Raw genomic sequence first — 12,340 nt, forward strand, 5'->3', positions numbered from 1 at the left:
GAAGTTGTCCTGTCCCCTTAGCAGAAAAACACCCCCAAAGCATAATGTTTCCACCTCCATGTTTGACGGTGGGGATGGTGTTCTTGGGGTCATAGGCAGCATTCCTCCTCCTCCAAACACGGCGAGTTGAGTTGATGCCAAAGAGCTCGATTTTGGTCTCATCTGACCACAACACTTTCACCCAGTTCTCCTCTGAATCATTTGGATGTTCATTGGCAAACTTCAGACGGGCCTGTACAGTTGGGAAAACAATTATTTAAATCAGCCACCAATTGTGCAAGTTCTCCCACTTAAAAAGATGAGAGGGGCCTGTAATTTTCATCATAGGTACACGTCAACTATGACAGACAAATTGAGAAAAAAAATCCAGAAAATCACATTGTAGGATTTTTTATGAATTTATTTGCAAATTATGGTGGAAAATAAGTATTTGGTCACCTACAAACAAGCAAGATTTCTGGCTCTCACAGACCTGTAACTTCTTCTTTAAGAGGCTCCTCTGTCCTCCACTCGTTACCTGTATTAATGGCACCTGTTTGAACTTGTTATCAGTATAAAAGACACCTGTCCACAACCTCAAACAGTCACACTCCAAACTCCACTATGGCCAAGACCAAAGAGCTGTCAAAGGACACCAGAAACAAAATTGTAGACCTGCACCAGGCTGGGAAGACTGAATCTGCAATAGGTAAGCAGCTTGGTTTGAAGAAATCAACTGTGGGAGCAATTATTAGGAAATGGAAGACATACAAGACCACTGATATTCTCCCTCAATCTGGGGCTCCACACAAGATCTCACTCCGTGGGGTCAAAATGATCACAAGAACGGTGAGCAAAAATCCCAGAACCACACGGGGGGGGGGGGGGGGGGGGGGGACCTAGTGAATGACCTGCAGAGAGCTGGGACCAAAGTAACAAAGCCTACCATCAGTAACACACTACTTCGCCAGGGACTCAAATCCTGCAGTGCCAGACGTGTCCCCCTGCTTAAGCCAGTACATGTCCAGGCCCGTCTGAAGTTTGCTAGAGTGCATTTGGATGATCCAGAAGAGGATTGGGAGAATGTCATATGGTCAGATGAAACCAAAATAGATTTTTTTGGTAAAAACTCAACTCGTTGTGTTGGGAGGACAAAGAATGCCGAGTTGCATCCAAAGAACACCATACCTACTGTGAAGCATGGGGGTGGAAACATCATGCTTTGGGGCTGTTTTTCTGCAAAGGGACCAGGACGACTGATCCGTGTAAAGGAAAGAATGAATGGGGCCATGTATCGTGAGATTTTGAGTGAAAACCTCCTTCCATCAGCAAGGGCATTGAAGATGAAACGTGGCTGGGTCTTTCTGCATGACAATGATCCCAAACACACCGCCCGGGCAACGAAGGAGTGGCTTCGTAAGAAGCATTTCAAGGTCCTGGAGTGGCCTAGCCAGTCTCCAGATCTCAACCCCATAGAACATCTTTGGAGGGAGTTGAAAGTCTGTGTTGCCCAGCGACAGCCCCAAAACATCACTGCTCTAGAGGAGATCTGCATGGAGGAATGGGCCAAAATACCAGCAACAGTGTGTGAAAACCTTGTGAAGACTTACAGAAAACGTTTGACCTGTGTCATTGCCAACAAAGGGTATGTAACAAAGTATTGAGAAACTTTTGTTATTGACCAAATACTTATTTTCGACCATAATTTGCAAATAAATTCATTAAAAATCCTACAATGTGATTTTCTGGAATTTTTTTCTCATTTTGTCTGTCATAGTTGACGTGTACCTATGATGAAAATTACAGGCCTCTCATCTTTTTAAGTGGGAGAACTTGCACAATTGGTGGCTGACTAAATACTTTTTCCCCCCACTGTATATGTGCTTTCTTGAATAGGGGGACCTTGCGGGCGCTGCAGGATTTCAGTCCTTCACAGCGTAGTGTGTTACCAATTGTTTTCTTGGTGACTATGGTCCCAGCTGCCTTGAGATCATTGACAAGATCCTCCCGTGTAGTTCTGGGCTGATTCCTCACCGTTCTCATGATCATTGTAACTCCACGAGGTGAGATCTTGCATGGAGCCCCAGGCCGAGGGAGATTGACAGTTCTTTTGTGTTTCTTCCATTTGCGAATAATCGCACCAACTGTTGTCACCTTCTCCCAAGCTGCTTGCCGATGGTCTTGTAGCCCATTCAGGCCTTGTGTAGGTCTACAATCTTGTCCCTGACATCCTTGGAGAGCTCTTTGGTCTTGGCCATGGTGGAGAGTTTGGAATCTGATTGATTGCTTCTGTGGAGAGGTTTCTTTTATACAGGTAACAAGCTGAAATCTGGACACTGACTGTAGGTCTATAACCTCTCACATAGCCTAATATAATATTAACTCCTGCAGAATTAAGCATTTCTTGCAGAAAAAAATGATACACCAAATGCACATTTTGACTTGGGAACAGGAGTGGAGAAATATTATTTATTTATTTCAGCATCTTGAGAGAATGAATGCACGGTTAGGGACCGTCTGTAAAGGTGGCTGTGCAGTCTTTATCAGCATCATAAAAGCTGATAGTATTTCAACCACATAAAATATGCATCCAAGCAGAACAGAAATCAAAACATGTTGGGTGGTTATAACAGCTTTTAAGTTCCTTAAAACCGGTCATACTTACAGTGCATTTGGAAAGTATTCAGACTTTTTGCACATTTTGCTACGTTACAGACTTATTCTAAAATTGATAAACTGTTTTTTCCCCTCATTAATCTACACACAATACCCCATAATGACAAAGCAAAAACAGATGTTTAGACATTTTTGCAAATGTATAATAAAAATAAAAGATGAATTATAACATTTACATAAATATTCAGACCCTTTACACAGTACTTTGTTGAAGCACCTTTGGCAGCGATTTTAGCCTCAAGTGTTCTTGGGTATGACGCTACAAGCTTGGCACACCTGTATTTGGGGAGTTTCTCCCATTCTTCTCTGCAGATCCTCTCAAGCTCTGTCAGGTTGGATGGGGAGCGTCGCTGCAAAGCTATTTTTCAGGTCTCTCCAGAGATGTTCGATCGGGTTCAAGTCTGGGCTCTGGCCAGGCCACTCAAGGACATTCAGAGACTTGTCCCGAAGCCACTCCTGCGTTGTCTTGGGTGTGTGCTTAGGGTCGTTGTCCTGTTGTAAGGTGAACTTTCACCCCAGTCGGAGGTCCTGAGCTCTCTGGAGCAGGTTTTCATCAAGGATCTCTGTACTTTGCTCCGTTTATCTTTGCCTCGATCCTGACTAGTCTCCCAGTCCCTGCCACTGAGAAACATCCCCACAGCATGATGCTGCCACCACCATGCTTCACCATAGGGATGGTGCCAGGTTTCCTCCAGACGTGACGTTTGGCATTCAGGCCAAGGAGTTAAATATTGGTTTCATCAGACCAGAGAATCTTGTTTCTCATGGTCAGAGTACTTTAGGTGCCTTTTGGCAAACTCCAAGCAGGCTGTCATGTGCCTTCTACTGAGGAGTGGCTTCCGTCTGGCCACTCTACCATAAAGGCCTTATTGGTGGAGTGCTGCAGAGATAGTTGTCCTTCTGGAAGGTTCTCCCATCTCCACAGAGGAACTCTGGAGCTCTGTCAGAGTGACCATCGGGTTATTGGTCACGTCCCTGACCAAGGAATCTCCCCTGTTTGCTCAGTTTGGCCGGGTGGTCAGCTCTAGGAAGAGTCTTGGTGGTTCCAAACTTCTTCCATTTAAGAACGATGGAGGCCACTGTGTTCTTGGGGACCTTCAATACTGCAGACATTTTTTGGTACCCTTCCCCAGATCTGTGCCTCGTCACAATCCTGTCTCGGAGCTCTACGGACATTTCCTTCGACCTCATCGCTTGGTTTTTGCTCTGACATGCACTGTCAACTGTGGGACCTTATCTAGACAGGTGTGTGCCTTTCCAAATCATGTCCAATTAATTGAATTAAAATGGATTTGACCCCAACCCTGTTAGACATATTATCTGAATTATGTCAAATATGAAGACGTGCAATGGAGTGGCCTTTAGAGGCTTTATAGTTGTAGAAACATCAAGGATGATCAATGGAAACAGGAGGCACCTGAGCTCAATGTCGAGTATCATAGCAAATGGTCTGAATACTTATGTAAATAAGGTATTTATGTTTTTATTTTTAATAAATGTGCCAACATTTCTACAAAGCTTTTTTTGTTCTCTCATTATCGGGTATTGTGTGTAGATTGATGAGGAAAAAAATTTATTTAATCAATTTTAGAATAAGGCTCTAACGTAACAAAATAAATGTGGAAAATATAAGGGGTCTGAATACTCTCAGAATGCACTGAACAAAAATATAAATGCAATATGTAAAGTGTTGGTCCCATGTTGGTCCTACTTCTTTTTTTTTTAGGTATCTGTGACCAACAGATGCATATCTGTATTGCCAGGCATGTGAAATCCATAGATTAGACTTAATTAATTAATTTCAATTGACCGATTTCCTTTTATGAACTATAAGTCAGTAAAATCTTTGAAATTGTTGCATGTTGCGTTTATATTTTTGTTCAGTGTATTTATATTCCTGACTCTGACATTGCTCGTCCTGATATTTCTTAATTCCTTTATTAAAATTTTTGGGATGTGTGTGTATTGTTTTGTATTCTTAGGTATTACTGCACTGATGGAGCTAGAAATACAAGCATTTCACTGCACCTGCGATAACATCTGCTAAATATGTGTATGCGACCAATACAAATTAAATTTGATCTAAAAAGGACAGTAAAAAAAACAAACACTGCCATCTCTGACTGTACAACGCATTTTTTTATATTTGCGGGTTAGGGTCGGGTGCAGGCCTTAGATTTTCACTTTATCACGTATAGTCGGGCGGTTGCGAATAGGTTATTAGCAATTGCGGGTGGGTGAACAAACAGCTGACCAGCACATCGCTAGTGTGTGTGTGTATGTGTTCATGTGTGTTCATGTGTGCGTGTATGTGTGTGTCTTTGAGTGCTGTATGTTTGTGTTACATTTGTGAGTTATCAGCATCAACAGCAGTAAATAATGGCGTTAGTCCATCATCATACTAGGGTATGACAGTGTGGGTGAGAAGGTTAAACATGCGAGTACATAAATATAGCTGTATCGTACGTGTATGGAGTGCGAAGGAGAGTTTGTGTGTCTCAGTGGGTGTGCGTTCAAATGCATTATAAAACTCACACACTCTTCCTCTTGCACTAGCTGAACTAGTTTCTGCAGAATTTCATGTAGTACCCTGCAGACAAAGAATTGGCAGTGTTAGACAAAATCTTCCCAGTGCGTGTTTGAGTGCCTGTGGCGGATGGATTACTGTCCCTACCTGCCCTTGATGTTGAAGTTCTTGCCCAACAGCAGGTGTTTGAGGGAGGGGTGTCTGGAGAAGGCTGGGATGACCCCCAGCAGGTCACCATCCAACCCTGAGATCCAAGACAAAAACACAGAATAATCTATATGAACTGCCATATGTTAGCCCTGAAAAGGCCCATAAGACTGTTGCATGCATAAGGGTCACTCTCTCACCGTTGTCTGATATGTCGAGAGTTCCGATGCAGGCCACTCTAGGAAACAGCTCCTGGAGCACCCCGGCACCTGCAGACCTCAGCTGAGAGAGAGAGAAAATGAGAGAGCGAGAGAAAAGGAGAGAGAGAAAAGGAGAGAGAAAAGGGGAGAGAAAAGGGGAGAGAGAGCAAGAGCGCGAGAGAAAGAAAAGGAGAGAAAAAATGAGAAAATGAGAGAGAGCGCGAAAGAAAAGGAGAGCGAGAGAAAAAAGGAGAGGAAAGAGAAAAGGAGAGCGAGAGAGAGAGGAAATGAGAGAGAGAGAGGAAAGGAGAGAGAAAAGGAGAGAGAAAAGGGGAGAGAAAAGGGGAGAGAGAGCAAGAGCGCGAGAGAAAGAAAAGGAGAGAAAAAATGAGAAAATGAGAGAGAGCGCGAAAGAAAAGGAGAGCGAGAGAAAAAAGGAGAGGAAAGAGAAAAGGAGAGCGAGAGAGAGAGGAAATGAGAGAGAGAGAGGAAAGGAGAGAGAGAGAAAGGGGGGAAATGAGAGAGAGAGAGAAAGGGGGGGAAGGAGAGAGAGAAAGGGGGGGAAGGAGAGAGAGAGAGAGAGAAAGGGGGGAAGGAGAGAGAGAAAAAAGGGAGAGAGAGAGAGAGAGAGAGAGAGAGAGAGAGAGAGAGAGAGAGAGAGAGAGAGAGAGAGAGAAGAGAAGAGAGAGAGAGAGAGAGAGAGAGAGAGAGAGAGAGAGAGAGAGAGAGAGAGAGAGAGAGAGAGAGAGAGAGAGAGAGGAAAGGAGAGAGAAGACTAAATCAATCAAACAGAGAGGCAAGAAGGCAAGGTAATTTCACACTGTAGCAGATGGGCACTTCACCTCACAGCCGCTGATGTCCAAGTGTAAATCAGTGATGTGAGGATTGGAAGACAGGCCCAGGAAGAGAGCTCTGAAAAATGGAAGGAGGGAGAGAGAAGCGATCAAGAAAGGTCAATGCATAGCAAACTAATTTCATATATTTATTTCTTAATTACTGTGACTGATTTTCAATAGATTTTCCTAAAATGAAACCATGTGGCTTTTCTATTCACACACTGAGTGGTTCTGCAGCTGTCTGAAAGGATTTTGGAGAAAAGGAGCTTAGAGATTACTAAAACTACTTCGCCAAGGACCAGTAAGTGCTTAAAGTGAAATGCACGGGCCTGGTAAAAAAATTAATAAAAATCTAAACTGGATAGGAAGTTTAGATTTACCAACAAACATGTTAAAGAATTCATGTAGGGTAGGTAAATAAATTATAGACTGAGGTAGCTGGTCCTGAGTGAGTCCGTCATTTTGGCAGTTGGCAAGAGCGGAGTCCATATCTCACCTCAGGGTGTCTAGAGGAATCTTCATAGAAGACAGGTTGATGTGTGTGAGACTGAAGGCTGAGCTGAAGAACTGCCTGAAGACAGGAAGAGTCTCCCTCACTTTCCTGAAAGAGAAAGAGACAGGGAGAGAGGTAGAGAGGGGGAGAGAGAGATTAAGAAGTGAGAAGAATAGACATTAAGGCTAGGTCACCATTATTTCACAGTCAACTGCAGTAAACGGCAAGCCTTCAAATAACTACTATGATGTCAGAGAATGTGAACAACACGAAACAGTTTAACTTACAAAAATTATTTTGTATCAAACCATCTGCTAACAACTAGGCGTGAAATATTTTCCTTGTGGACCCAGACACACACTTCAGCGGCCCAGATGTGGTTGTACACCAGATGAAGAATAAACTAATTCTGAGCATGTCGAGAAAAGTCCTCTGAGCCATTGCAGATAACAGAAGCATCCAGGCATTTAATTGTAATACAGGGGACGGTATGTTCCTAAATTGTAGAACAGCATAACTAACACCCATTTTAGCCTGACCATTCAAATAATTAAACAGAGGGGGGAGCGGAAGTGAAGAGGCAGAAAGAGAAAGAAAGAGCAACAGAGAGAGAAAGTGATAGTGGACAAGGGGTTTATGGGGGCTCATGTCAGAGCATGACATTATGATAACAGGTCTGTGTTTCCAACATGTGCTATCCGACCTATGGGCTCATCAGCATAAATCCTGTCAGACGGGGCTGCAGGCAGGGGACTTCGGCTGGCTTTAGTCACACAGAGATGAGCAACAGATACACACAGCACAGAAGGGCCAGGGTAAACACTGAACACTGTTACAGTCAATGCTCTGGAGGAAAGAGAGAAAGAGAGAGAGCGAGAATAGCGCTGGCTGTTCATATTCATGAGTCTTTCTCTCTTATCAGCTCAAAAAGATTTATGTCCCGTTTCATGTGGCACGATCAGAGCTCAGGCAGAACCACCACGGCTCCAGTGACTGCTGCCACACATACAGCTGATTACCATGACCTAGTGAAGGACAGACACACAGAGAGGGAGGGAGAGCGAGTGAGCGAGAAAACAAGCAAGAGAGAGATACAATAGAGAAAGAGAGGCATGAGAGGATGGAGAGGAGGGTGAGATAGAGATTTATATTAATAGTAGAATGAGAGAGAGAGAAATAGTAGAGAGAAGAGAGCTGGAGCGAGGGAGGTGAGTGGGTGAGCGAGAAAATGCTGGCGCGATAGCCTGGGGATTTGAACAATAATTCCCTTCTAAAATTAGTCTCATTTTTCAGAAACTTTTCCATAATGGAGTAATCTGCGGAGCGGAGATGGGGTTGCTGCTCTGCCAGTCCTGAGGGAGGCCAGATGAGAGATGATCTGCTGCTCCAGCTTGCTCTGATCCACACTAGTTAAACACTGGCCCAGAGACAGAATAGATAGATGAGGGGGCAACTTGTACAGTTGTACTAATTTCTATCTAATTCGGTCTAGGTGGTAGGTACAGGAGTAAATGCCCATCTGTGATAGAATGTCTTGTGCTGACTCTTTACTGGAATGTCTACATGGATACTTTCCTCAGGGATGATAAGCTGTCATGTAGGCTTACTGGTGGTGGCCCCTCAGGGATAAATAAAGTTAAGTGAATAGAATTGGATTAAGGTCCATTCAAGGGGATAGACAGACACCTCACCTCTGAGAGAAGCAGTTCTTGGAGAGATTCAGGTAAGAGAGATCAGCACAACATCCCCTCAACAGAGCGCCAAATAACTGTTATGGAGAGAAACCAATATATTGTCATTAGTAAATCACATTGTGTTTACACAACAACAAATACATACAAATATAAATCATGTAAATAAGCTTGGCAGTTTCATTATCATTTTGCTAACAGTCAAGACTACAATCTGTTAGCAAAAATGCAAATGTTCTGACAAATCTATTAACAATAAAATAAAATAAAATGTAAATTTAACAAAGTCCACCAGACTCTCGACAGGGGAGATTAGACTGGAGAAAACAAGATATGAAACCAAGTGAGTGAGTTGGGAACGAGTAATGACAGAACAGAAGCTTTCTAATATTCTATACAAAATTCATGCTCAACATTAGAGGCATATTCTTCCTGTTTTTAGGGCAGAATGTTCCTCCCAAAGTTATACAGATGAAATTTCATGCTCATACGTTTGTAGAACCACAGAACTGTTATATAGCCCAATTAGCACATCCACACTTCCACTTCAATTACTACAAAGTCCACTTCATTATGCGTGTTAGTTAGACTATCCTGATCATGGATCAGACAGCGTATGTAAGAGTCTAACTGTATGATCAAAGCATGAAGCACTCAGAATGGAGACACTACTAACCGAGTCCACAGTGCAGTCGGTCCCAGAGAGGTCCAGATGAACCAGGCAATTTGTCTGGGCTAGGAACATGTACATGTTCTGGAGAGTGATAAACAGAGAGACAGTCAAAGTGTGTTTGTGTGTGTTGCATGCGTGTACTGTACATGTGGTGTTTATGTGTGGGTCTCACCGTGGCATCCTCCCCAGACAGAATCCCAGGGTTCTTACTCAGGTCCAGGTGAAGCAGAGAGTTGGTGTAGTCATCACTGGAGCAGAGGGCTTGGGAGAGAGACACCACAGCTGAGAGAGATGGAAGGAGTGAATTAAAAAATAGTCTGTTGACATAGAGAAATACAGTAACTGCAGCAGGGGAGGGAAAGAGTACCAGATCAGCACTATTAACCAGACAACTATCAGAGCCAACCACTAATCACATAAAACTCTCCATCTGAAACCAAAACACAAATATGCCTATCGGCCCATTACATTAGAGCAGCCCATTAAAATCTATTTTTAAATCTCTTCCCTGCAGAAAATACAGTTTCTTCTTAAGAGAAACAAAATAGTAACAAGAGCAGGTTTAGTAAGAAAGTGAACTCAATAAATCCTAATTAATAACGTTTGGCGAAGATGACAGCAGACTTGCAGTACAAGACTTTGTACTTTCATGTTGGCTTTGAAGCCTGGAACGAAAGGCTACAGTTAGAGCAATGGAGCAAAGACTGTTAGTAACTCAGCCCTGTGCTATACCAAACTGTTAGTAACTTAGCCCTGTGCTATAACAAACTGTTAGGAACAAACATACAGTGGCAGAACTAACTCTGCTCTACCAAACTACTACCACCACATAGTAGATTATGTTCATCCCTAATTCACCCAGATTAAAGAGGAAATTAGCACACAGCAGACAGGCATGTGGCACACTGAGGAGGCAATCCTCTACCCATCAATGTGCTACCTCATGTTCACATTTTATGACTGTCTTTTTGATGAGTCTTCTGTAAATCTATCTAGTTTCAACGTTTATTTGTCACGTGCACGGTGTAAAACAGTACAGTGAAATGTTTACTTGCAAGCTCTTTCCCAACAATGCAGTATTCACTATCAAGGTGAGAGGAAATATATATAAATAGATTTGGATCATAAATGTTCTCTTCACAAACATAAGAGAACATAAACCATAGGACCCTGTATGGCTCATGAATCCCATGAGTAGGGCCCAGAGTCTTATTTTCTCTCCTGAAAACCCCAGGCCCTATATGAGGTCATGAGGTTTCGAGAGCAGTGGAGCGGTGACCACCACACGGGGGCACTGTGGCCCAGGGGACAGAGGGAGGAACACACCCTTAGAGGAGAGGGACGTCTTGGAGAGGTTGAGCAGACGAAGACCTTTGTTGAGGCGACACACCAGCTGGATGAGGTTGGACACTCCTGGAGAGAAACACATATGGGAGTAAGTGTCAGAGTGAAAGAAACACACACACACACACGGACATGCACAGATCAGAGAAAACACACACCCTTGACAACACCATATACATGGTCAGCAAAATCAACACATACACATATGTGCATAATCTACACAGACAAAAAACTAATGTAGTACATGGTGTCTACAGGCACACAGACAGTGATGTGAGTGGGAGTGACATGTGTCAGAAAGGCACATTCTGATGTACTAATGAGAGTTCTTGGCACGCAGATGACCCTGACTCACAATGGAGGACACACACACACACACAATCTGCAGAGTAAACAGCAAACACTGAGAGATGCACCCAGACTGGCATTCACACACATTACGTATTCTGAAAAAGAGTGAGTGAGTGACAGAGTGCCTCTGAGGCTCCAGTACCTTGGTTGTCCAGGGGGTTGTGGGCCAGGTTGAGCGAGTGGATCACAGAGGCAGGGTTTTCAGACAGAGCTGTCGCCATTTTCTGAGGGAAATCTCTAAAATAGTAAATATAGAGAGAAGATGGATTAAATATTGTTTTGATGCTTCCTGTGATGCATTCTACATCAGAGTATATCTGAGTCATGGTAGAGAAAAAATCTATACTCAGGAGTGAAGTCGGAATGGCAAGAGAAGAATAAGACTGATAAAAGAGGAGATGAAAGGGAGAGAAATGACAGATCAGGAGGATGGGTGAGACTCACGATTTGAGGCCAGCGTTCTCCAGAGTGAGTTCTTCCAGACTGCTGGACTTACTGATGGTGTGAAGGACCTGCTCCACCACCTCTGACCCCTGGGGAGACACAGAGAGAGACTGTTACATGAACAGGACCAGCTCCTGTTCTAACCAACTAGGAAATAATTAAACCCTGGTAGCCTTGTCTAAACGCAGACAGACAACTAGATAACACATGCAATCAGTAATGTAAAGTGAATAGTTACAATGCGCATGTCTTTGCAGTAGAGCTTGGTGAACCAAGTGTTGTACGCCATGGAAGCCACAATCACCGCCAGGTCCCTGAAATAGACACACACACACAATTTCAGCCTTAGATTTAAAAACAATAGAGCCGTATCAACTCGAAATACTAATTAAAAACTTAATAATACATTCCTACAGCCAAACAAAATGTTTTTCTCCAGCAAAACAACTTCAGAGAGAGCCGTAGGGATGGATTGAGAAATTATGTATGATTCTGCAGCACACTCTCCCTGTTGGGGGGAGGGAAAGAGTGAGAGAGAGCGAGAGTGATAACGAGAGAGCCCGAGGAAGGAGAGAGGGCAGAGAGGAGGATCGATGGGCTGACTGAGGGAGGCCAGGTCAGTGGATTACTACAGTGTGAGGATCCACAGAGCCATGTTTTGATCCTGGCCAATGGCCTAAAACTGTTTTATCCTGCCCAACACACCATGTGTCCAGTAGGAGGGAGAGACAGAGGGACGGAGGGAGAGAGACAGCGGGACGGAGGGAGAGAGACAGGGGGGCGGAGGGAGAGAGACAGGGGGGCGGAGGGAGAGAGACAGCGGGATGGAAAGAGAGAGACAGGGGGGCGGAGGGAGAGAGACAGGGGGGCGGAGGGAGAGAGACAGGGGGGCGGAGGGAGAGAGACAGGGGGGCGGAGGGAGAGAGACAGGGGGGCGGAGGGAGAGAGACAGGGGGGCGGAGGGAGAGAGACAGGGGGG

At 44.1% G+C, this 12,340-nt stretch overlaps 1 protein-coding gene across 1 annotated transcript in view; it reads right to left on the minus strand.

Annotated features, from left to right (window-relative positions):
* carmil3 (capping protein regulator and myosin 1 linker 3) overlaps nt 1-12,340 on the minus strand; it is a gene marked incomplete at its 5' end in the record, with an annotated part of 52,237 nt that overhangs the window by 14,102 nt on the left and 25,795 nt on the right. Inside the window, 12 exons of the mRNA XM_084188313.1 lie at nt 5,191-5,245; nt 5,330-5,426; nt 5,530-5,611; nt 6,372-6,441; nt 6,862-6,966; nt 8,550-8,626; nt 9,226-9,303; nt 9,395-9,504; nt 10,549-10,635; nt 11,060-11,154; nt 11,362-11,450; nt 11,600-11,675. Of these exons, the coding sequence (XP_084044439.1) occupies nt 5,191-5,245; nt 5,330-5,426; nt 5,530-5,611; nt 6,372-6,441; nt 6,862-6,966; nt 8,550-8,626; nt 9,226-9,303; nt 9,395-9,504; nt 10,549-10,635; nt 11,060-11,154; nt 11,362-11,450; nt 11,600-11,675 (1,021 nt within the window). The remainder of the gene's footprint in view (nt 1-5,190; nt 5,246-5,329; nt 5,427-5,529; nt 5,612-6,371; nt 6,442-6,861; nt 6,967-8,549; nt 8,627-9,225; nt 9,304-9,394; nt 9,505-10,548; nt 10,636-11,059; nt 11,155-11,361; nt 11,451-11,599; nt 11,676-12,340) is intronic.

Source organism: Coregonus lavaretus (genome assembly GCF_964263955.1).
Source record: "Coregonus lavaretus genome assembly, chromosome: 23".
Lineage (NCBI taxonomy): Eukaryota > Metazoa > Chordata > Actinopteri > Salmoniformes > Salmonidae > Coregonus > Coregonus lavaretus.